Source organism: Muntiacus reevesi, chromosome 7, assembly GCF_963930625.1.
Source record: "Muntiacus reevesi chromosome 7, mMunRee1.1, whole genome shotgun sequence".
Lineage (NCBI taxonomy): Eukaryota > Metazoa > Chordata > Mammalia > Artiodactyla > Cervidae > Muntiacus > Muntiacus reevesi.
In genome coordinates this window covers 77738148-77762916 of record NC_089255.1, presented here as the reverse complement: position 1 = coordinate 77762916, position 24769 = coordinate 77738148, and the positions used below count along the sequence as shown (strand labels likewise).

Below are 24769 nucleotides of genomic sequence, written 5' to 3'. Positions count from 1 at the left end.
ATTTTCTATTGTATGGATGTATATACCACATTTTATTTATCTACCTACTGATGGACATTTGAGTTGTTTCTACCTTTTGGCTATTGTGAATAGTGCTACCATTATGATTTATGAATAAGTATTTGAGTACCTGTTTTTAGTTCTTCTGGTTCCATCCCTAAGAGTGTAATTGCTGGATCATATGGTGATCCTATGTTAAACTTTTTGAGGAGCTGCCATATTACTTTCCATGAAAAGATAATTCTTTTAAAAATCATATTATTATTATCATACCTAAAAAATTAACAATAATTCCTTAATACCACTGCACATTTAATATTTACATTTTCTTAATTGCCTCCTGAGTGTTACAGTTGGTTCTTATGGATCAAGATTTGAATAAGGTCTGTACCAAGCAATTAGTTGATATGGCTTCTTTTTTAGTCTATGGATACTCCTACCTTTCATTTTTTTCTCTTGTAACTTATTTGTTAAAGGAATTGGATTATTTATTTTATGGAATTTCTCACATTTTCGATTATATAGGAGGCCCTTTGTATCCTTGGGTTCTATATCTATATCTGTGGGGTTCGTGAATCCAATCCCCCATAGATGCCAAGGGGCAGCTGTCCTGATTGTGTGTTTATATCATCATTTAGTATGTTCCCTCTTATCTCAGTATTTTTCATAAATTGGTATTAGGTCTAGGGACTGAAATAGTTTTAGGTTTGATTCTTTTTGGCGGGGGTTACAAAAATAATTCATAGATGGTGTTGTATAAGGAAACCAAAAATGTCTGGTTTTGTGTTTTGTTTTAAAATACATTGACTGACTTCTCAGTTCAGCTTTTTAAAATACAAGTAATGCTGGTGAAGATGTGGAGAAACTGAATCACTCATACATTGTGAGTAAGAATGTAAAATAGTACAAAATATCTAGAAAATGTTTTGGTAGTTCCTTTATAAACTAAAAATGAACTTACTATCTGACCCAGCAGTTGCATTCTTGGGTGTTTATCCAAGAGAGAGGAAGACTTATTTTCATATAGCAACTTGTACGAATGTTCATAGCAGCTTCATTTATAATAGCCAAAAGCTGGAAACTACCCATATGTTTTTCAATCTGTAAGTAATTTAAAAAATAATAATAAAACTGTAGTGCATTTATACCATAGAATACTACTCAGCAATAGAAAAACAAAAAAGTGAACTGTTGATACATGCAACAGTTTGGATAAAGCTTAAGTGAACTATGCTACATAAAAAACCCAATCTCAAAAGGATATGTACTGCATGCTTCCATTTATATAAAGCTCATGAGCTAATGTAACAATCATGAGATGGAGAACAAATTAGTCATTGCCAGGTGTTAGGGTTAGTGGTAGAAGGAGTGGATGTGGCTATAAAAGGAAGTCTTGTGGTGATGGTACACAAAAGTATTGTGGTGGTGATTACTTGAAGTTGTACACGTGATACAATGGCATAGAGCAACCCACACACACACGCAAATGAGTGCATGTATAGCTGACAAAATATGAATAAACTCTATAGATTGTACCAATGTAAATTTCCTGGTTTTGATATCATACTATAGTTATGCAAGGTGGTAACACTGGGAGAGTCTGGGTAAAGGGTTCAAAGAACCTTCTTGATTTTCTATATATAGTATTATATTATTAGCAAACAGTGACTATGTTACTTTTTCCTTTCCAATTTGGATTCCCTTTTATTTCTTTTTCTTTTCTGATTGCTGTGGCTAGGTCTTCCAAACTATGCTGCATAAAAGTGGCAAGAGTGGCCATTCTTGTTTTGTTCCTGATCTTAGAGGAAATACTTTCAACTTTCCACTGTTGAGTATGATATCAGCTGTATGTTTGTTATATATAGACTCTATTATGTTGAGATATGTTCCCTTTACACCCACTTCTGGAGAATTTGTTATAAACGGTTGTTGAGTTTTGTCAGAAGCTTCTTCTGCACCTCTATTGAGATGATCATATGATTCTTATTCTTTGCAAGCTCTTTTTACAAGAAAATTTCTTTGCAAATTCCTCTGAAGATGACTCTCACTCTGTCATGTCTGACTCTGCGACCCCATGGACTGTAGCCCGCCAGGTTCCTCTGTCCATGGAATTCTCTAGGCAAGAATACTGTACTGAGTTGCCATTCCCTTCTCCTTCCCCAACCCAGGGACTGAACCTGGGTCACCTGCAGTGCAGGCAGATTCTTTCATCTGAACCACTAGGGAAACCCTAGATTCCTCTGAATCTATAATTATTTCAAAATAAAAAGTTAAATGTAAGTAATACATAATAGCATTCTCCTTTTAAAACTATGAATAAGGCTAAAATTCCTCCTTACTACTTCCAATCCTGGTCTTCTGCCCCCTTTCCTGAGGGTAATGAATGTTAAGAGTTTGTATTTGCTTCCAGAAATTTTTCTTTGGTTTTATATGCTTATACATGTACCTGTAGAAAATACATGATTTTTGTTTCTATATGGAGGTATGTGTTTCACACGGACGATGTACTGCTATACAGTTATTCTACAACTTGACTATTTCACCCATCAGTATGTTTTGGGAATTTATCCATGTATTAACATATCATTTATCTTGTTTCTTTTGCCAGTTAAGAACTTGAGTCACCTCTGACTCTCTGTGAAGAGTCAGCTTAGATTTTTCTTCTAGGTAGTCTTTTGGACTGCTCCTCTCCTGTGTTCCCAGTGGAGGGATAGATATTCTTCCTATGTCTTGCACAGCACATATTCCCCTTATTACAGCATTGTTCATATTATAGAAGGAAACTGATGGCTTTCTTGTCCCTCATTAATTCTTGAGGATGTCTTTTCCATCTTATTTCATCTTTAAATCCGTGTGCTTTGCATAGTATCTAGAATAGTTAGCAGATTTTTAGTAAGTGGTTATTCAGTAAAGGCATGCATATATGAGTTACTGAACTACAGGGAAGGATATGAAGTGAATTATTTAGATGAATCCTTCTGGCCTTGATGCATTGTCATCTGATGCTGTTCTTTTTGCTGGGTGGAATAATTAATCTCCACCGTGTAGTCTGTGAATCCTTGTTGAACCAAGAAGCAGAAAACAACTTGTTGGCCCTGTTTCTGCTGCTTAATTTATTGTATGGTCAGGGCCAAGTCATATAAACATTTAGGACCTAGGTCTCCTCAAGTTTGAGATGAAAATAATGTTACCATCACTATCCACCTTATAGGGTTATTTTAACTCATTGGAAAAGACCCTGATGCTGGGAGGGATTTGGGGCAGGAGGAGAAGGGGACGACAGAGGATGAGATGGCTGGATGGCATCACCGACTCGATGGGCATGAGTTTGAGTAAACTCCAGGAGTTGGTGATGGACAGGGAGGCCTGGTGTGCTGCGATTCATGGGGTCGCAAAGAGTCAGACAGAACTGAGCGACTGAACTGAACTGAACTGAAGGGTTAATTGATACAACGTACATGTAAACATTTTGGAAATTAAATTTAATGAAAAACCTGTTGCTTCTTCAAGGGTATCTGTTGTGATCTGATTCCTTCAGTGAATTCTTAATAGTTTGAACTTTTTATTTTGTGATCTTAGGTTTGACCATTTGTACTTTATCTGTTGTGAGTTACATACTTTAGACAGGGATATCTTGATATATCTTAATAATCTTGGCTTCATTTATCCATGACTTTAGCCATGTATGGAAGACTTTCCAGGAACCTTGCTAATGTTTCTGGATTCTACATAAAATACTTTGCACTTTGAATTGGTTTTTTATTCCAATAATACGCTTTGCCATTTATTTAGAGATACCTGGGAAATGGGATGGTGTATCTGCAAAGAGAGGAAGTGGGATGGTGTATCTGCAGAGAGAAACCAAACTAAATGTAGTTTCAGATCTAACCTGGTACTGTGTCCAGTGCTAACCAAGGTGGGGCCTGTTTATTACTTAAAATCCTTTCAAAGGAGGGATGTTATTTGCCTTCATTGAGAAGGATGGTGAGGGACACTGGTAGTTTTAGAGTCCTTTGCAAATTTTTAACTGTCTTTTAAAGAATTTAGAACAATGGCTTAATTTCAGATTTGCGTCTGCACCAGAATCCTGTAGGGCAGCATATTGTCTGCAGTTTCAGTTAAGCTCTTTAAATTCCGCTCTCTTGTACTTCTCTCAAAGCTATCTTCTATCGCCCCTTAATTAAAGAAGGAGTATGTTTGAGATGACGTTTTAGAATAACATATTTTCTTCTGATTACAGTTTATGTTCATTGTAGGAAAACTTGGAAAATAAAGTGAAAAGTATAAAAATAAATTAGCTAAATGCTGTAGTTTGATTAACATATCTTCTTGTTGATCTCAGTATATTCATCAAACTGAATGTTTATCACTATCTAATTTTAGATATGATTGGGTAGGGCACGTGTTCAAAGCCTATAGAATTCATTGTCTACTTTCTGGAAATGGGTAAATGAATTTTCTTTTTTTTCCAGCTTGTAATTGACTTCCTAAGGTTTGACTGTTAATTTACATTTTGAACTTTTATTCTACAAATACCAGAAACTTGCGTTAAAGTACAAAATATAATTAAGATACGTGTTGACCTGTTAAACTATTCCTTCTTGTTGACTGCTTATTAGCAGGTAGATAAATTTAACTCATTTGAAGGATGTGTGGTGGTGTCAGTGCAGAGAAGACCTGAGTGGTCATTGGCAAGTCATTTTACTTTCTGGGCCACAGTTCTTTGCCTGTAATAGAAAACTTGGACTCAGATGTTCTCCAAGCCTCCTGCTGTTTCTTTGATTTTTCTGCTGCTCTGTTGCTTGCCTCTCAAGATAGGGTTTTTGAGCAGACAAATGTCAGGAGCCAGGTAAACCTTTGTGGAGCCTTTTTTTTTAATGTTCTAAAGTCAGAGTGTTTCAGATCGCTGCTCATGATCCATTAGATCATGCAGCATCTATTTATTGAATGCTGTTACATGTCTGACACTGTTTAAGCACTTGAAATGCACAGGAAGCGATATAAAAGGTAATAACTTAGTGGGAAGGGACAAATAAGAAACAAAATAAATGGTATGTAAGATGGTGATTCATTAGTAGAAACTAAACAGGAGACAGGGAGCATTGGGGAAGTTTCATTTTTACATTGGGTATCAGGACAGGCTAATTGAGGAGGATATTTGAGTAAAGAAGTAAGTGAATGAACCATGTTCATATCTGGGGAGGAACATTTCCCTCAGGATTAGCAAGCACAGAGACCCTGAAGCAGATATTTGATGTGTTCTAAAGAGGCATCATGTGGCTGAAGTAGAGTAGGGGAAAAAGAGTGCTAGGAGGTAGATTCATGAGGGGTTGGTGGAGAGAGGTGTCTAGGGTCTCTGTTGGCATTGTAAAGCGTTTGAGTTTTAACCTGGTTGAAATCCACTGGCAAATGAATGATGCAGTCTGACTCATGGTTCAGCATCCCTCTGGCTGTCATATTCAGGATGAACTAAAGTATGGGCCAAGAGTAGAGGCATGAAGACAAGGTAGGAAACTCTTTCAGTAATCCATAAGGCCATGGAATTGATTTAGGTGGTCACAAGTATTTATTAAATGGAAAATCAGTGCACTGCACATAGTAGATGGCAAGTTGTTTAAAGAATTTATGCTAAATAAATGTGGGTGTACTGGAATACAGTATAAAATAACCTTATTATAAAAGGTTACTATAAAAAAGCTTGAAAACCATTATCTTAAGGCATTTATATTTTTGCCAGCTAGAACTGACTTTGGTTTTTGGACACTGTCAGTAAGCGGCTCCTGTATGAAACAGGCTGCCTTCCTATAATCACGTCTCATCAGTCAGCACTTTGGCCTTCCCATTGCATTCATCTCTCCTCCTGTTTTCCACTGTTTGCATAAGTGTTCTTGTAGAAGGGATCAAATTGTGATTTTTGTTTTCAAACCCTCTTCTGCTTAGCATTTTTTCTAGGCTTTGCCTCTTTCCCCTTTAACAGCCCTCTGACTTTGTGACCTTGTTCCCTGAGAGTCAGCACACCCACCTAGTTTCTTCTTCTGCCGTCAGGGACTGCCTGTTTACCTGCCTGTATTCCTACCCACTCCTTCTGCACCCTAACTGTTGCTGTAGCAACTGCCATCTCAGTCTCCCGCCTTCCCCTGACTTTTCTCTTCCTCCCGCCAACCTGTATTCATTAAACTTTCCCTCTCCAGCTTTCTACACTGTGAGGTCAGGGCTGATGCTTTGTAACATCTGTCAGAAGGTAGAGCCATTAATAACTTAGGATGAAGGTTAAATGACTGCTTATAAAACCCTTCTCTACTTTCCGCAGCTTGCAGTAAAGGGGGATTTTTTGAATAAGCAGGTCATCTGATGAACTGAGATGACTAAATGCTGAGTCCCTAATTCTACAGAAAAATCACGAGTGTCCTAGGACAAATCTGTTATGGCACTGCCTTTTAATTCATTTTGGGATCTTGCAGAGGGTTGAGATCTTGGTTGGTTATATGTGGCTTTGGGGATCCCCTGAGCCAAAGACAAAGACGTGGGCTGTAGATCACTTCAGCTCTGGGTGAGATGCCCCTGTTCTAGAAGGTGGTGATTAGAGACACTGCAGTACCTGAAAGCCCAGGTTCTTCCCCTTCTAACTTGCACAGAAGAAACGGTTAAGGAAGATGTGCTAGGGATTTCCCTGACAGGCCAGGGCTTTCCCTGCTGTGGCCCCTGATTCAGGCCTTGGCTGGGGAAGGCAGATCCTGCAGGAGTGTGTGCAGCATGATCATTTTTAAAATAAATAAATAAATTTTAAGAAAGGAAGATGTGAGGAGTATATGTATATATTATGTATATGTGTGTATAATGTATATATAGTGGGATACCATATAGCCATGAAAAAGAATGAAATAATGCCATTTGCAGCAATATGGACAGACCTAGAGATTATCATACTAAGTAAATCAGAAAGAGAAAGACAAGTACCATATGATATGACTTATGTGTGGTATCTTACAAAACAGACTCAGAGACATAGAAAACAGACTTAGATACCAAAGGGGAAAGGGAGCAGGGGAGGGGTAAATTAGGAGTTTGGGATTAGCAGATACAAACTGCTCTATATAAAACAGGTAAACAGCAAGGTCCTGCTGTTGAGCACAGGGAACTATATCTAATATCCTGTAATAAATTATGATGGAAAAGAATATATATACACACACATATATATAACTGAATCACTTTGCTTGCACACCAGAAACTAACACAATGTTGTAAATCAACTAGACTTCAATTAAAAAAAGAAAGAAAGAAGGCTTGCCTGGTGACTCAGTGTTGGAGAGTCCCCCTGCCATTGCAGGAGGCCCCTGTTTATCTCTGATCCGGGAAGATCCCCGTTGCTGTGGAGCAGCCAAGCCCGTGCACCACAAACTGCCGCGCCTGCCCTGGAGCCCAGGAGCTGCAGTTGTGGAGCCCACATGCCCTGGAGACATGTTCCGCAATGAGAAACCCATGCACCGCGGGGGGGTGGCCCCCGTTCACCACAACTAAAAAGCCCACACAGCAACAAAGACCCAACACAGCCAAAAATAAATAAATATAACTATTTTTTAAAGTGGATTTTTTTTTTAAAAAGAAAAAGTTTACAGGATTACCAAGATCTTGAATATACTTGAACGGAACTGATACAGGCTGTAACTTTTTAACTTGTCCATTTTTTACTTAATTCTAGTATCCTCTAGGATCTGTCATGTTCTCTGTGTTGTGTTATAGAAAGTATAAAATGCCACCTGTATTCCTTACAGGTCATCCTGTCCTAAAGCAGAAACAGAAGGGGAGAGATTTTTTCCTACCTATGTGACATTGAATTTTCCTCTCTGGTTGACTGGTACCAGCTCTGATGTCTGTGGTTTGGAATAGCAGTGCCTTGACTCCAGCCATTTCACAGGTGTTAGGAAACTTTAACATGGTAACTCTGAGGAAATACATGCCAGTGGGCTTTAGAAAATCTTGTTGGCACTATTTGATGAATTACTTAGTCGTAGATTTATGGAAGTCTAGGTTCATGAAGCCAGATCTTGGAATGTTTACAGGTGCTCTATCTTGTGCTGGATGTGATACTCCCAGTCACTTTTCTGGAAACAGCCTTGTTTTATTTCTCTTCTGTTCCAAAACTTTAGCCTTGGCGAAAGACTTTTTGTAAATGTTCTTTTTATCCTGCCAAAGCAATAAAGAAATCCAATTGACTATTTCTGAGGAGCCAAAACACCAAAAAAGGGCAAAAAAAAAAACCAAAAAACCACACCAAAAAACAGAGGAGCACACTAATGAGGAATATTTTCCTGATGTTCTGAGGTTCTCTTGCTTTTTGTCCCGGGCCTTTTACATGCTGATCCTTGGATCACCTCCTGTCCCATTCTTGTTGCATTTTGTCACAAATTCTTGGTTGAAGATAGGTCAAAAGTGAAAGTGTTGATCACTCAGTCATGTCTGACTCTTTGCAACCCCATGGACTGTAGCCTGTCAGGTTCCTCTGTCCATGGAATTCTCCAGGCAAGAATACTGAAGTGGGTTACTATTCCCTTTTCCAGGGAATCGTCCCAACCTAGGGATCGAACCCAGGTCGCCTGCATTGTAGGCAGATTCTTCACTCTCTGAGCCACCAGGGAAGCGGTGTGTGAAGATAGGCCAGGAATTGATTTTTGCTTTCCTTTTTCTTATAGGGATATTTTGATTTGAACTCATTTCAACTTGTTGCTAGTCCCTTCAAGATAGCACTCATCTCATTTAGGTGTGTAGTGGTAGCCACTTCTCTGGAGGAGCGGAGACACTGTCAAATTTAAGGCATTCTTGTGTGTAGGTACCATCAGTTCTTCAAAGAGTAAACAAGAAACTTCTCCTTCAGGGAATGTGTTGAGGGCAGGAAAAAAGCATTCAGGCATTGTGGGTAGAGTGGAAGGAACTCTGATCTTAAAAGGAATTGGAGTCCTTTCTCCTACTAGGCATTGGGCTGTAAAAAGAAGTGCCCTATTGTGTAGTTGGCTTTTCATTTAGCTTCTAGTAATCTGCTTTCTCTCCACCTTATTTTCACACTCACCCCAAATTCTGAAATGGAACCATGTTTTTCAAAGAGTGGTTTGAAAGTCACATGCATCATAATTAATTAAGGTTGCTTGTTAATCTGATTCCTGTGCCCACTTCTCTATTGAATTAGATCTGTATATGGATCCTGAGAATCTGCATTTGAGAAACAGTACCAGATGATTTATCATGCATCTTACACTTGGAATCATAAACAACAGGATCTTTGACATTGTATCTTGACTTTGAGGGGAAACTACTTCTAAGCCTTTTCTTCCTGATGAAGTAGATCATTCTTAACATTCTCAATAGGAGGAGCCAGCAGCAGAAACCCCTGCTGAGAAATTACAGTTAATGTAGCTCACTTTCTGAATTTCAGGTGTCAGTCTATCCCTCTGAAAGGATTCTTGCCCCCAAACATGAAGTATTCAGTTTTAGTAACTGCTGCTACAGTTTTGGTTGTTTTGGGGTATTATTTTGTAGCTGTATTCTTAAACATTCTAGGAGCAAGATTCCTACGTACCTACCCTCTCTGTGTGAGAGATAGGAATCCCCTGCCCAGAAGCTAAGGGAAAAGTTAGTGACTCTTGTGGAGCCCACAAACAGACCCCTGGAGAGTGGCCGACGTAGGAGCTTGGGCGGGAATGGGATGGGCCTAGATGCCTGTCCTGCAGGTCTACTGGAACCTGCAGAGGAAGTTGCTGTTAACTGATGCAAAGGGCTTTTGCCAGAGGCCCCAGCTTTCCGTCAGGGCTGCCTCAGCTGATGCAAACCCCTGCTGCTGTGGCTGGTGGGGTTGGCCAAGTTTCTTTTTGTTGAGTCTTGTTTCCACCCCCAACTTCTTGTCAGTCCTGTATACAGATGCTGGTTTATTTGCACACTCTAGGCTGATCTTGAATTTGAAAGGCTCTCATTGTTTTTGAGCTTAGTGTTCAGATAACACTGCATGCCTGTGGCAGCTAGGACACCCTGTGAAGGAAATGCCTGAACTTAGCCCTGTCATTCATTCCCGATATGTGTGTGAGTGTGGCCAGTGTTCAGGACGTTTTAAGAACATCGGTCTGTAGGGACAATTACTTGGGGCCTACAGTAGGACTAGGCTTCTTCTCTGTGATGTTTGGAGTTTTAGGGACCATTTTTTCTAAGTCACTTCTTTCCTTCCATTTCACAGTTAACAGGATTAAAGTCTGTTTGCCCAAGCCTTGTTTCCACACATAATTGAGGTACTAGAGTTCTTCCCTCTGGTGAAAAGACTGCCTTGGGGGGACAAAGGACTGACTGGCTAGCGGTGGTGCAGAATGTGTTTTATGATCAGGACAGGTTGGCAAATTCCTTTGCCCTGTGGTCCAGGGACTCCTTTCTTTTTTTAAAAAAAAAAGTAGTAGTCTCTTTAATTTGTATAACACTTAGTTACAAAGTTTTGTACCACATACCATTTTATTATATCTGTATAATGAAATAAATTTAATTGTGTATAAATAATGTATTAAAGAGTCTTCAGAACCAAAGTTAATATCAGAGTTTCAGAGAAAAGGTGACTACTTGGATTTATGTTTAGTAAAACAGCATGTTGAAAAAACTAAAATTGTGAATTAAATTATGTCAAATGGTCAAACATCCTAATACTAATAAATTTCAAATAAATCTTCCAGGCTCTAATTTAGATGTCTCAAGGCCCTTTCCAGCTCTGATTCCTTAAATGTATAAACTTTTTTTCTTAAACTACTAGACTCTCTTTGCAAGATCACAATGTCTTGTGAAACAGAGTGAGTTAATAGCACTAATGTGGCCCTCATTTCCAATGCACATAATTAGTACATAATCTCACTTTCTTACCAGTAATTTGGTTATGTATGGACAATGAATAGTCATCCCTCTATAATAAAACAGTGTCCAGGTAGTCAAGGAGACTGACTACTAGAAAGATAAGTTATCTAGTACTGTATAATTGTTAATATTCATGGTCATCCTAGTTAACTGTAAAATTGAAAGTATCTTCTGAGTCATCATAATAAATAATTTTGAACCATACCATCTGACTTTTTAAAATGTTATGAAAAAAAATGTTATGAATATTATGAAGCTGCAGAAGAATACTGGGTGAATCAGAATATACCAGTCTCTAGTAGAAGCTAGATAAATGGAATTATATGTATTAGTCAAAGTATATTTTAAAGCTAAATATAAACGCATTGGAAATTGTAAAGGGAAGCAAGTCATCCTGCTTTTGTTATTGTTGTTACTGCTGGCTCTATTTAATTTTAAATTTTTCTTTAGTATTTATTCTTGAGTTATGCCATATGGAATATAAAAATTCTCTGAACAGATTGAAAATTAAAAAATAAGTGCATAAGCAATAAAGTGATTATTATTTTTAAAAATCCAGAATAAACTAGAGTATCTTGTTTTTCTGGCTGATGGTTTCTGTGTCTCTAATTCAAAAGACAGATATATTTCTTAAATACCATCCATGATGGTCAGTTAGAGTGGACTCCACTGACTTCCCAGGGTCTTGACAAGTAACTATTTGCTTATGTAGCTCAGGTAAATAAAAGAACTAATCATTTTAATATGTCTTTTCATTCAAGATTCTTGTTGTATCCTATTCCTATAAACTTACTGGTACTTCAACTTTTGGAGATTAAAGAGAGGAACTGCCAAGTTAAATAACTTGCTTTAATGTAATCAAGGAGTCATCTCTGTCCTTTTTATTACCTTCTAGCCCACTGTGTAGAAATACCTTTCTGCCAGAATTCTGATGTGCAAGCCTGACGGGAGGTCCTGGTTATGAAATGCAGTGTTTTTTTTTGCAGACTCTCATCCTGCTTGCCTCATGCCTGATCCTTGTGCTTTCTGCCTTCCAGTTCCCTCCTGCGGTATGGGGGCAACCTGTCCCTCCAAAGTGCCATGAGTGTGCGATTCAACAGCAATGGGACCCAGCTCCTGGCCCTGAGGCGTCGCCTGCCCCCTGTGCTCTATGACATCCACTCCCGCCTGCCTGTGTTCCAGTTTGACAATCAGGGTTACTTTAACTCTTGCACCATGAAAAGCTGCTGTTTTGCAGGAGATCGTGACCAGGTACGCGCCTTCTGCCTCCTGCATCCCAGATTCATGCTTTCCTCTCAGATTGTTCTTTCTGTACTGGTCTTTATTTCCCTTTAGCCATGTCAGGTAGAAACAGTTGAGGGGAAACAGTAAGTGTCTGGAGACATTCCAGCTTAATAGTGAGTTTCTTCATCAGAGTTGCCTTTCGATAATATGAGGTACACACCATAAACCACAATATAGTTCTGAGCAACCTACATCTGCCGAGTTTGTGAAGAGATTTTAAGATTCTAAGAGTATGTCATTTCAGAAGAGAGGAGGAAGTCCACAGAAAATTAGCCTGCCAAAAAGGATACATTTTTTTTTTTTGGTATCAGTGAAACACCATGGGTACCAGCTAAGAGACTTACATCCTGAATAGCCCTTTTGGGTGGCATCTTTTTCCTGGATGAAATGGTCTGTGCAACTTTGAGAGGAAGCCAGATGCTGACTCCCTCCTTTATATAACCAGCACCACAAGTGGGAGGGAGAACGAAGCTGTGAAGTTTCCTGCCTTTTCACAGTCTTACTGGGAGTCGAAATACTGGTGTTGACTTAGAGCTGGCAGTTTAAAAACATACCTATACCTTGTCAGTCTTGGCCATAGAAGTGCTGAAGTGTCAGTGAATGGACCAGTTGGACTGGTCTGAGTAACCAAGTTTAAGTAAAGACAAATAATGTTTCTTTTTTCCTTCTTTTTTTTTTCTTCTTCTTCTGAAACATAACAAATCTTATTGCTGTTGCACATCTAGATTGGAAAAAGAAACCTTAGTTTCTTGCTAATTCTTCATGTTCTCTTTGGATCCATCAGCTATGTCAGAATTATATGTCAAAATTCTCACATGCTGTATTCCATTGCTTTAAAGTTATTTGTGGGCAAGGGACATACAAGAAATAGTTATTTGAGAACTTGTGAAGATCTTATTTTTTTGAAAACAGTAGCTAGGATTTTTCTCCCTAGCTGAGGTTGCTAGAGGCTCTCCAACATCATAGCTTAAAGATTAGCATATGTGGTAGGAACACAATAAAACTTTTTAATTAGAGTTGCTTGTTAAAGAAGCTGAGAATATCTTCTAAGTTGCCCAGACTAGGGATTTCCCCTTTTGTAAATAATAGAGAATGTATATCTAAATTCAGAATTTATATTCGAGTCAGGGCCTACTTAGCTGTGATCTACACTTAAAACCACTAGGTGGCCTCAGTTATATAAGTGATAAATTTCCCTTGAGAGACCACAGTTCTTGATAGACTTAGTTTTTATTAGGCAGTTTGTTTCTTGGGTGGAAAGAAGCAGTTTCTAGAGATGAACTGACTCTTGATAGAACAGGTAGCTTTCTGCTCTGCAGATGGTTGATTTAATTTCATTTAGCTGTGGAAATGACAACCAAGCGCCTCCTCCCTCTCTCTCTACCTTTCTTCCTTGCTTTTGTTGATTTTCCATCTTCTGTCAACCTCTTATGCATGTGAATTTTATTTCATTGAGCAATAAAGAGCAGGCACTACTTCATGAAGTGGTTTATTAGGTTTTATTACTGGAGACACAGGGCCTGAGGAAAAGGAGAAAAGAGGTGAAGGAGAATGGGTGCTGTGTTTTCTGTCGGTGCCTGTGTTAGCAGCCGGAACCTGTCTGCATGGAGTCCTTGAACCAAGATGTAAGAGCACCTAGGCCATGATTTCTCCAGCTTGGCACTGTCCACATTTTGGTCAGATAATTCTTCATTGTGAGGGACTGTCCTGTGCATTCTAGGATAGTTAGCAGCATTCCTGGCCTCTCCCCACTAGGTGCCAGTGTTACCTCTCCCAGCTTTCCCCCAAACAACCAAAAATGTCTCCAGACATTGCCAGTTTATCTCCTGGGTGGAGAATTGCCCCAGGTGAGAACGTTTGACCTAAGTTACAATTATGAGATATATAGGGACAAGTGGGCTTCCCTGATAGCTTAGTTAGGTAAAGAATCTGCCTGCAATGCAGGAGACCCCGGTTCAATTCCTGGGTCAAGTACAGGTATTACCATAGTCAGAAACAGATGAGTTATTTTGTGGTGGTCCTGATTATCTACATTGACAGGATGCAGTGCTTTTTGCCTTTCAGGTTATATATAATGATAAAAACATTGGGTGGCTTTTGATTTTCTCTATTCAGATTTGATGGTTATGTATGTCTTATGGGAAGAGTTTGTGGGTAATGTATCCTTTCTGACAAACTAGACTGTTTTTTAGATGGGCTAAGTGGTTCGCCATGGATAGAGGAGGATGGGAAGTCACTGAATCTTACTTCAGATCCATTTCAGAGTTAAAATCTATTTATATTCCTCATATAGATTATCAGAGTATATAACCTAGGGAATGAGACAGAGATTTATGTGTGGCTGTTTTCTTCACCCCTTAGGGACTAAGAAATGTAGCTAATTCATCATTATCTTGTCTCCAGTGTCTGGTGTACTAAAAGCACAATAAATATTTGTTGAAGTGAATCTTAAGTATTTTAGTCAGTGTGTGGTTTTTAGCTTTCTAGGCCTAAGGCTTGTCTAACTGTAAATCAGGACTGATAATACCTGTTTTCTTGCTCAACTTCCAGGAGCTTTAGGAGGATGATTAAATAATGGATTTTCAGTGAAGCTAATCAGCTGAGCTTATACTTCTAAGTGTTACACAGGAGGCCAAAATTATTGTCTCATTTCTGAAACATGTCTCTCAAAGGTGATTTACAGGCTCTGCATTTATACACTTTGGGCTGAAGCAGCGGCTACCATAGTTACTGTATGATCTGTAGGACTGATACTGACTAGTTCAAACAGGATCTTTTTAGCTGCTTTCAAATTCCAAAGCCTACTCTTTCCTTATATCAGGTCTTTATATTTGATCTTGTTTTTGTATACTTTAAGAACGCCCACAGCCTGAGGTTCTGCGCTCTGCAACTCTTCATTTAGTCATAGACTGGGTAAGTAACCATCCCAGAGAGGAATCTGAGAATTTCCATAATAGGAATGAACACGGTCAGGAAAGGCAGTGAGTGACTTATCTATCTGAGACAGTCTTCTGGCTTTTCATTACAATGAGATTACGCAGTCCACCCAAATCAAAACATTATGCAAGAGAGTCTGTATTTCTTATTAGACTATCCTAGGTTCACTAGGTAATTCATTAGGCCCAGAATGAAACTAACTTTTCAAGATCTTGGACTTGGAATAAAGTGTAAAACTGAATAGTGTTTTATGTCTTCTGCATGCTCATGGCCACCATTGTGGATCAATTCTAATTATAGAGCTTTTAGAGATTTTGTCCAGTCCCTAGGAGGGCCTTTTACAGATGAGAAAACAGGCTTAGAGAGTTAAGTTAAAACAAGTTAAGACATACAAGTTTGAGTAGGACTAGAACCCAGATTTTTGAGCTCTCAATAGAGTCTCCTTTTCGCTGTAAGAAGGTCACAATTTAATGCCAACAGAAGCAAGGCAAGCAGCAAAGACAAATGAGTTGGGCTAGAAGTAAGCAGTAGTGAGTGGTGGGGACTATAGCCATGACTTAGATTTACCCTCCCTAAATCTAAGTGAATGCCATGTAAAGGAAGCTTTGACTCAGCTTCAGCCTATTGTGGCCAAGAGGGCCTTTGATTTTTTTCAAGAGAAACCAGAAGTAAAGATGTATTATATGATGTTTCTGTCCTTTATTGTGCCCATCTTTGCATGACATGTTCCCTTGGTATCTCTAATTTTCTTGAAGCGCTCTCTAGTCTTTCCCATTCTGTTGTTGTTTTCTTCTATTTCTTTGCATTGATCACTGAGAAAGGCTTTCTTTGCTTGCTATTCTTTGGAACTCTGCATTCAAATAGGTATATCTTTCCTTTTCTGTCCCTCTAGTCAAAGCTCTGGTTTTTCCAGTAGTCATGTATGGATGTGAGAGTTGGACTATAAAGAAAGCTGAGCGCCAAAGAATTGATGCTTTTGAACTGTAGTGTTGGAGAAGACTCTTGAGAGTCCCTTGGACTGCAAGGATATCCAACCAGTCCATCCTGAAGGAGATCAGTCCTGAGTATTCATTGGAAGGATTGATGTTAAAGCTGAAACTCCAATATTTTGACCACCTGATGCGAAGAGCTGACTCATTTGAAAAGACCCTGATGCTGGGAAAGATTGAAGGCAGGAGGAAAAGGTGACAACAGAGGATTAGATGGTTGGATGGCATCACCGACTCAATGGACATGAGTTGGAGTAAACTCTGGGAGTTGGTGATGGACAGAGGCCTGGCATGCTGTAATCCATGAGGTCTCAAAGAGTCAGATGCGACTGAGCGACTGAACTGACTGACAAACTGATGTGAAGTTTCTTGATTTCTAAGTATTGCAGCAAATTCATACTTCATTGTATGAATTAAATGAACAGGTGTACCATAACACCTGTTCTATTCTAGAGCCACAAGTTTCAAACCTCTGCTTCAGCGGGAAAACATCCATTTTTCCTGTTTCCTACTGAACCTGTCCTAACTTCATGCCCTTTCCCCCTTCCATCTTTTAAAATAAGAAGACAGATATTTACTGAGCATCTACTGTGTGCCAGATGCTGTGGTAGACACATTTACATGACTGCCAGTTTGTATCCTCTTTGAGACTTTCATTCAAAGCCCTGTATACACTCTGTCACCCCCACTTTTGGCTAAAGATAGACGGTTTATTTATTGCTATACATAATAATAGTATAGGGCTTCCCTAGTGGCTCAGATGATAAAGAATCTGCCTGCAGTGCAGGAGACCTGGTTTCAATCCCTGGGTTGGTTAGATCCCCTGGAGGAGGGCGTGGCTACCTGCTCCAGTATTCTTGCCTGGAGAATCCCCATGGACAGAAGAGCCTGGTAGGCTACAGTCCATGGGGTTGCAAAGAGTTGGACACAACTGAGTGAGTAAGCACAATCTTATTGTTCAAATTTGATAACTTCTGTCATCAGATAAGGTGATATAAGTGACATCAGATTGGTTGGGCATCTACAGGACCAATTAGCCCCAAATAAAGCCTTAACTTTTTTTGTTTTTTAAGGCAGCCTACCTTCCAGTTTTGCAGTTTAATGAAGAATCTTTCAGTAAAACAGCAAATAGCATTCCTTCCTCTGGAGGCTGCCTAAATCTAAAGGATTCTCCTCCTTGCTTTTGTGTCATACTTGGATTTTTGTTTGCTTGTTTTCCCTTTTCTCCCTGAAGCCTGACTAGGTACACTCTGTCTCCCAAGCTTCATACTCCCCTCTGTATACTAGTGAGTCAGTCTCTTAACAGGGTTAAAAAAGAAGGCCAATTTTCCACCTGCTAGCTTTTCTGGCACTCACTTTTAAGACAGCACTCAGTTTTTGTTCCTTTTCTCTCACAATTCCTTAAATGGCTCTTGCCCTAGATTGCTAGAGTCCAGCGGAGTAGCTCAGGCTTCTGGGAAATAAGTCTTTCAGGCTAATGGGTTTGTGTGACTTGGAGATGGACAGTGTGGTAATTTAAAAATCTTCTCTTGCTTTAGTCTCATTTAACACCTGACCTAATAGTCGCTACATCTTGCTGAAAGTGGGAGAGGGAATAAAGTTTTCTTGAAAGGGCTGAGCCCTTGAGTGTCTGAACATTGGTATCATTCACACAGGTCTTTTGAACTTGATAGATGGCAGAACCCCTAAAATCATGACAAATCATCATATCTCATCTTCTGACTTGTACCCTGTGAAGCCAACAAAACAGCCTTGTATACCTGGCTTGGCCTCAGACGTTACATCACCACTCAACCTTTCTGTGTTGACACTGTATGGGCATAGCAGAGGTATAGGAATTTGCAGAAAGCGCGATCCAGGCCAGTAAGGCAACCTAGAGAGTTAGAGCTTTGCTTTTTTTCTTTTTCCCTAATAATTCCATGCAGTGAGGGACAGGAGCTAGCGTGTTGCAGGGGTTGCAAACAGTCAGACACGACTGAGCAACTAAACAACAGCAACAATAAAAACTCTGATTAAGCTCACTTGGGGGCCTAGTGTGCCATATGTTTCCCTGCAGTTGAAATAAAGGCACCCTTTTAACAGGGGAGATTCAACTCTTGGGTTCTGTCTCCTTTGACTTGTTTTGTGTCGGCTTTTTCTTCTTCTTGTCTTTCTTTTATGTCATATATTTTTAGCCCTTTGGGCTTTCCAGGTGGCACAGCGGTAAAGAACCCGCCTGCTAATACAGGAGATGCAGATTCAGTCCCTTAGTCCGGAAGATCCCCTAGAGGAGGAAATGACAACCCACTCCAGTATTCTTGCCTGAAGAATTCTGTGGACAGAGGAACCTGGTGGGCTGTAGTCCATGGGATTGCAAAGAGTGGTACATGACTGAGCAACTGAGCACGCACACACACATTTTTGGCACTTTAGCTTCAAAAGTGCTTTCATGTCATACTAATCCTCCCAGCGACCTTTGGGTGTTGTTGGACAGATTTGATGCCCATGTGACACTAAGGTCTAGAGTGGTTTGAAACTGCAGATCTAGTCAGTAGCTGAACCAGGACTAGACTCAGTCCCTTGTCTGTGATGTACCCTCTTCCTCATAGGCATGCTGCCACCCGTGTTTTCAAATCAAGTGGTGATATAGCCTTTTCCATGGGCTGATGAGAAAGAGCTGAACACAGAATATTGTGGCCGAGGAATTCCTTATTGTATGTATTTTTTAGGTGAATATTTTAGGAAACTTTATTCTGTAAAGAGAAGGTAGCATGAAAATAACTTGTTAAATCAGCCATTTATAATTCTTTTCTAATCCTGAGCCTCTTTGAAATTCTAAAAGCTTTGAACACTCATTTCAGAAAAAGATACATACGCACATAGTTTTGCATATAATGTTAAGGAGTTTATGGAATTCCTGAAAACTAGGGGTTTCAAGTATTAGCAATCCTGAATTAAGGTTTAACTCAAGGATTAAACCATCTTTTGGTTCATTTGCTGATGTAGAACTTAGAAAGCTTAAAAGGTTTTGGGGTGTATGCAGACCTACTAGATATGGTCTAGTTTTTAATTGTTAAACTGAAAAGGAACACTAGGTGACCTGATTTCTTCTTAGGAACAAATGGAATTGACGTGATCCGCTAACGCAGCATGATGGTGTTCCTTTAATGTATAGTTCCTGACTAGAAGTCTGGGCTCCGCTTGGAAATCCCTGGTAGATGTTAATAATGGGAACAGAGTATAACCTGCCTGCTTGCCCTTTTCTCCTTGTAGAGTTTACGTTAAGTAGGTTTACCACAGAAGAGAAATTGATTGCTGAAGGCCATTTGGTTAATGACGCATCTTCTTGCCCACGTTTCCAAAAGAGTTTTGCCAAAGATTCATCTCTAAGTAATCCAGGCTACTTTGTTACAAGCAGCTGTTAGAGATTTAGAGCTTTTTAAAAAAATTTCTTTCTTACTGATTATTTCACAATTATTGGCTGTCTTTATGGAACGTTTCTTTGTTAATAGAATTTTTCCTACTCAGAACCCATGAATGTTAGTTACTTTAATAAACCAAAGAATTCAAGGAGCCTAGTGGAGCTGACATGGCAAATGATCCAAAGAAGCAAAAATCATATTACTTCACATGCAAAAAATAGTGTTAATCTTATGAGTATGCATATTTGTTTGCATTTGTTGGGAGCCAACAGACCTCTATTTTCTCTTACCAAATAAAATCACATAAACCTATGGCTTTGGCCGTTTCCAAAGAAAAATTTTCTCGTTTGCTTTAGATGGTATTTGTGGCAGGCACTCAGTATAAATGATATGATCAAAGGTATATTATATACCAATAGGCAAGCCTTTTACTGAAAATAATCTCATAGAGAGCACATCACAGAATTGTTCAGTCACATTTTTTTTCCCTTCTGACAAAGGTCAAGGAGAAATGAGAACTGTGTTTGATTTAAATGTTAGTAGCAGTTTCTCTGCTCTTGCTAATCCAGGCCAGAGAGCCATCTGGTTTTTCTGACCTAGTCAATATGGTTAATTAGACAGGGATGCCATTTACTGGAGAAACAATTAATCAGTTACTATGGGAAGAACCTTAGAACTGTGTAAACTGATCAGTACTCAGTGAATAGTAGCTGACTGATGTTTCTTTATCCATTAGCAGATACTCAGTTCAGTTCAATCACTTAGTCGTGTCCTACTGTTCGCGACCCCATGAATCGCAGCACACCAGGCCTCCCTGTCCATCACCAACTCCCAGAGTTTACTCAAACTTATGCCCATCAAGTTGGTGATGCCATCCAGCCATCTCATCCTCTGTCGTCCCCTTCTCCTCCTACTCCCAACCACTCCCAGCATTAGCAGATATTGGGGAATATAAAATACTGTGCAAACACATGTATGCACACACTTGACACTTAAACATACACATTGTGTGTGTGTGTGTGTGTGTGTGTGTGTGTGTACACACTTTGAGAGAGAAGTAGGGCAGAGAAATTGAGCAGAAAGAGATTTCTGTGTTAGTAAAGAACCTAAGACATATTCTGGGTTATTTTTGGAGTGTATCAGGTAGATGGTCTGTTCCTCCTGCCTTCTAGAACTTTTTCGTCTTTTTAATATAGATTTTGATGGGTGTGAAGGGGGGGGGGTTTGGTTTTTTTTTTTTTTTGGTTTCTAAAACCAGGGAGGCCTTAAAATATGATTGATAGGGAGTATCTATATTCCAAATTTGTCCCTATATTTGGTTTGTTTAACCGTTAAGATTTATTTATTTTTAAATTTTTTACTGATGCATTTTCTTTTTTTTTAATCTTATTAAAGTATAGTTGATTTACAATGTTGTAGTAGTCTCAGGTGTACAGCAAAGTGATTCAGTTATGCATGTACATATATTCATTCTTTTTTAGATTCTCTTTTCTCTTATAGGTTGTCACACAATATTGAGTAGAGTTCCCTGTGCTATACAGGAGGTCCTTGTTGATTCTCTGTCTTTTAAATAGTAGTGTGTGTGTGTTCATCCCAGGCTTCTGATTTATCCCTCCCTCTACCACATTTCCACTTTGGTCACCATAAGTTTGTTTTCGATACCACTAAGGCTTAAATAAAGATGTTAGGAAAAAAGAAACTATTGCTTTGCTTGAAGATGGCTAATAAATAATTTTTTTTCCCAGTAAGCTTCTATTTAGTAGGCATTTTTGCCATGGCAGAGGCCATATTTAGATCCTTCTTTGAACTTTCAAGTTATTAACAATTACTTGTGGTTTAGGTCACTCTACCAAGGTGGTCTTTATATTTAGAGGCATGGGCCTATCTGGGAGTTCAACTAGCAAAATGCCTTTGCACGTAGGAAAAAGTCTTTCTTGAGAGCATGCTTGGTTTGTAGGCTCGGTTTGAGAATGCTAAAAGATGAAGAAAGGGGCAGGAGTTGTTGGAGGGCGTTATGGCAGTCTACCAAAAGAGGGGGTTTTTTGTGAGTGCCTGTTTTCTCTAAAGGTTAATAGATTGACAGAGGACATGTGGGTGAATAAAATAGTGACAGAGTGCTAATATGGTGATTTGGGTGGGGTGGTTGGTGGTGATGGTGGTCATGCTGGTGGTTCCTTGAACCTATTAGGAGGAACAATTGTTGCTCTTGTATGCTTGAACAAATTAGTACCTCCATACTGACAGTGGGTGAGATAAAATGCACTGGCCTCAGGTTAACTCTGCTTAAGATGACTGGGTTGCATTAAGATCAGTAAACAGGCTTTCCTCTTGGGATGTGAAATGAATGAACAGTTAAGAGATGAGGTTAAAGTGTAGCCAACCTTTAAGCTTTGTGGCCGGCTGAGAAGGATTATGGATGGTGTGCATCCACACAAGAACTTATGCTCATTTTTGCATTGGTATCACCTGTCTTAACCCACAAAGCCAAATTAAAACTGAGTATGTCTTCTACTCGCTGATCTGAAGTAGCCTGTGGGTCTCCCACCTCCCCGCCCCCCCCCCACCAATACCTCAGCATTTTAGGAAGTGGGACTTCTATTGCCTAAAAAACGGATTCCCTAAAACATTGTTTTGCCTTTGGAACCCTGCCCTATATGTCTGTGTTAGGATACAAGGTGAGACACTCATGGGAATTGAGTTTTTAATTTGTCACTCACCCCTCAGTCAGAGGCTTCACCCTCCCTCAACCTGGGAGGAGAGGGATCTTTCCAACTGCTCTGATGATGTTAAATGTATCTCTGGACTCAGCCCACTTGAAATGATGCTTATTTTTGCAAAGCTTTAAACAGAGAAAGAAAGGGAAGGAGGATGGGAGGGAGAGAAAGAAAGAAAGAGACAGAAAGTAAGGGAGGAAGGGAATAGAGAAGAAACAGATCTCTTTTGGCTTCCTTGTATTTTAAAATAGCCCAGGGCTCTAGCCTTTCTCCTAGAATGTTCCTCTCCCAGATATCCACGTAACTTGCTCCCTCATTTCCTTTGGGGCTCTGCTCAAAATGCCGTTTTATCAGAGAAGCCTTCTGTGACCACCCTATATGAAATGGAATTAACCACCCCCAGCACTCCCTATATGCTCTAAGCTGCTGTTTAGTTTTTCTCTGTAATGCTGTTTCTGGACATATTACATATATATATATATTTAAACTTTTTTTTCCCCTGTTCACTCTCCAGTATATATGCGTAAAATTATTTTCCTCTTCCCACCCAATAAAATGTAAGTCACATGAAGGTAGGGACAGGGTCTTTTTTGATCAGTACTGTGCTCCTTTCCCTGGGACAGTGCCCAACACATAGTAGACATTCAATAAATATTTGTTTGATGGATAAATGGATGAACTCATTTTTATTTTACTCTCCCACAGTCAGCAGTATCCCAGGCAGCCAACTTTTAATGTTGGAAGGGGCCCAGCAGACAAGCAAGAAATGTCATAAATGAATTCCTCAGGGCAGTTATGTGATTCTAATGTGTGTGAACACTTAAACGGTCTGACTAGACGGCAGTGGGTCAAGACCCCCTCCTTGGAAATTATCCCGAACTGTTCCCTTGTGGTGGTTGCAAGAGGAAAAAAGGGTCAGGAATTGCCCTTATCCCTGAGAGGAAGCCTGTACGTTGTACTCATTTTCTCTGTATTTCTGGAGCTGTCATATTAAATCCAAGAGGCCTTAGCTCTGCGGGAGTTTTCTTCCTTCTAAGGCAATCTTCTGAGTCAGCATTCTGTCTGGGAGTCCCCTTTAACTTGTTATGGCTTTCCCTGGTGAATAGTTGAACAGAGGAGGGAAGCACTGATCCTTCGCAGTGATGTGTTAATACTAAAACCTCTGAAAAGCCCAGCCTCAGCTCACTCCTTTTTTAATAGTTGTTTTTTGTTTGTTTAGTTTGGAAAAAGTATGGGAGTGGGCACAGGATAGAGGGAATTCTCTGTGTGAAGTTTTATAGCCTCTTTTAAACACAGAACATGAAATGATGAGGTGTTGAATAATATGTGTATTTTATATATAAATTATTAGTGCACAGTTCTTTTGTGTCCTGTGCCCCCTCTCCTATGTGTCTTAATTTGGGTTCAGATGTCAGATACAAGTAGTTTATTTGGAAATGCAGGAAAACATCACAGGAGTGGAAAAGAGAAATAGGAAAAGGAAGGATGATTTAGTGAGCCAGCTACAACTGTGGGCAGTTGAAGTTTGATCCTGAGGGGAAGGGGTATAGAACACATGACATGTGTGCACACTTACTTGTGTCTGACTCTTATGACCCTGTGGACTGTAGCCCGCCAGGCGCTTCTGTTCATGGCATTTTCTAGGCAAGAATACTGGAGTGGTTGCCATTTCCTCCTCCAGGGGATCTTCCCAACCCAGGGATCGAACCCACATCTACGGCTTGTCCTGCATTGGTAGGTGGATTCTTTAGCACTGAGCCACCAGGAAGTCTTTTAGGACACACACTTCAGGCTGTTCTACCTGGGAACGAGGTAGATGGAATATTGATGTGCTAGCTTCCTTGAGTCATTGTAGGAACCTGCTCCCAAGGAGGTTCGTTCCCTAGAGCAGCCTGCAGCCCCCTGGGCCTTGGAGAATACTTTAGAGAGAGAGACATGAATACTGGCACTTGGCGATCAGGTACAGTAAGCAGTAAGGCATGAGGGACATGAGCCGGGTATGAAGGAGCGAGTTACCCATGCTTCCGCTTCTGTTAAAACGACATGAGTACCATAGCTTTATCTTTGCTCTTTGCTTCATCCTTTTTCTACCACATCTTTATCTGGGGGTGCTCAGGGCTCAAATCTGTCTTGCCTTGACTTCTGTGACTCACCAGGCACCTTATTTCTCATAACGGCACCTAGTGATGTCTACTTAATGGCATGGTAGTTGTGTACCTACGTGTATGTTTTCTACTTAAATTAAGCTCCTTGGGAATCTGGATATTACCTTATATTTCTTTGTAAACATCAGAGTGCCTGGCATGTAAGAGCTTGGCTCTTGTGTAATTAATGAATTTTTCCCCCTAACGTACTTTAGCAAAACAGGCTGTGAGAGGAAAGACTTGGGCTCTTGAATTCCAGCTTCCTAACTTCAAATAAGAGAGTATCATAAACTGAACGGAGTTAGTGAATGGACCTTAAATCAAGACAAAGAGGATTCATCTTCTCTTTTTTTCTTTTATTTTTAAGGGAAAAATTTTAAGTGTATAATATTGTGGTGATAAGTACATTAACATTGGTCTGT

At 39.7% G+C, this 24769-nt stretch overlaps 1 protein-coding gene across 3 annotated transcripts in view; it reads left to right on the top strand.

Moving 5' to 3' along the window:
• DCAF5 (DDB1 and CUL4 associated factor 5) overlaps window positions 1–24769 on the top strand; it is an 87631-nt gene that overhangs the window by 36739 nt on the left and 26123 nt on the right. For all 3 annotated transcript variants that reach the window (XM_065940538.1, XM_065940537.1, XM_065940539.1), the window contains exon 6: window positions 11916–12129. In XM_065940538.1, coding sequence (XP_065796610.1) covers window positions 11916–12129 — 214 coding nt within the window. The remainder of the gene's footprint in view (window positions 1–11915; window positions 12130–24769) is intronic.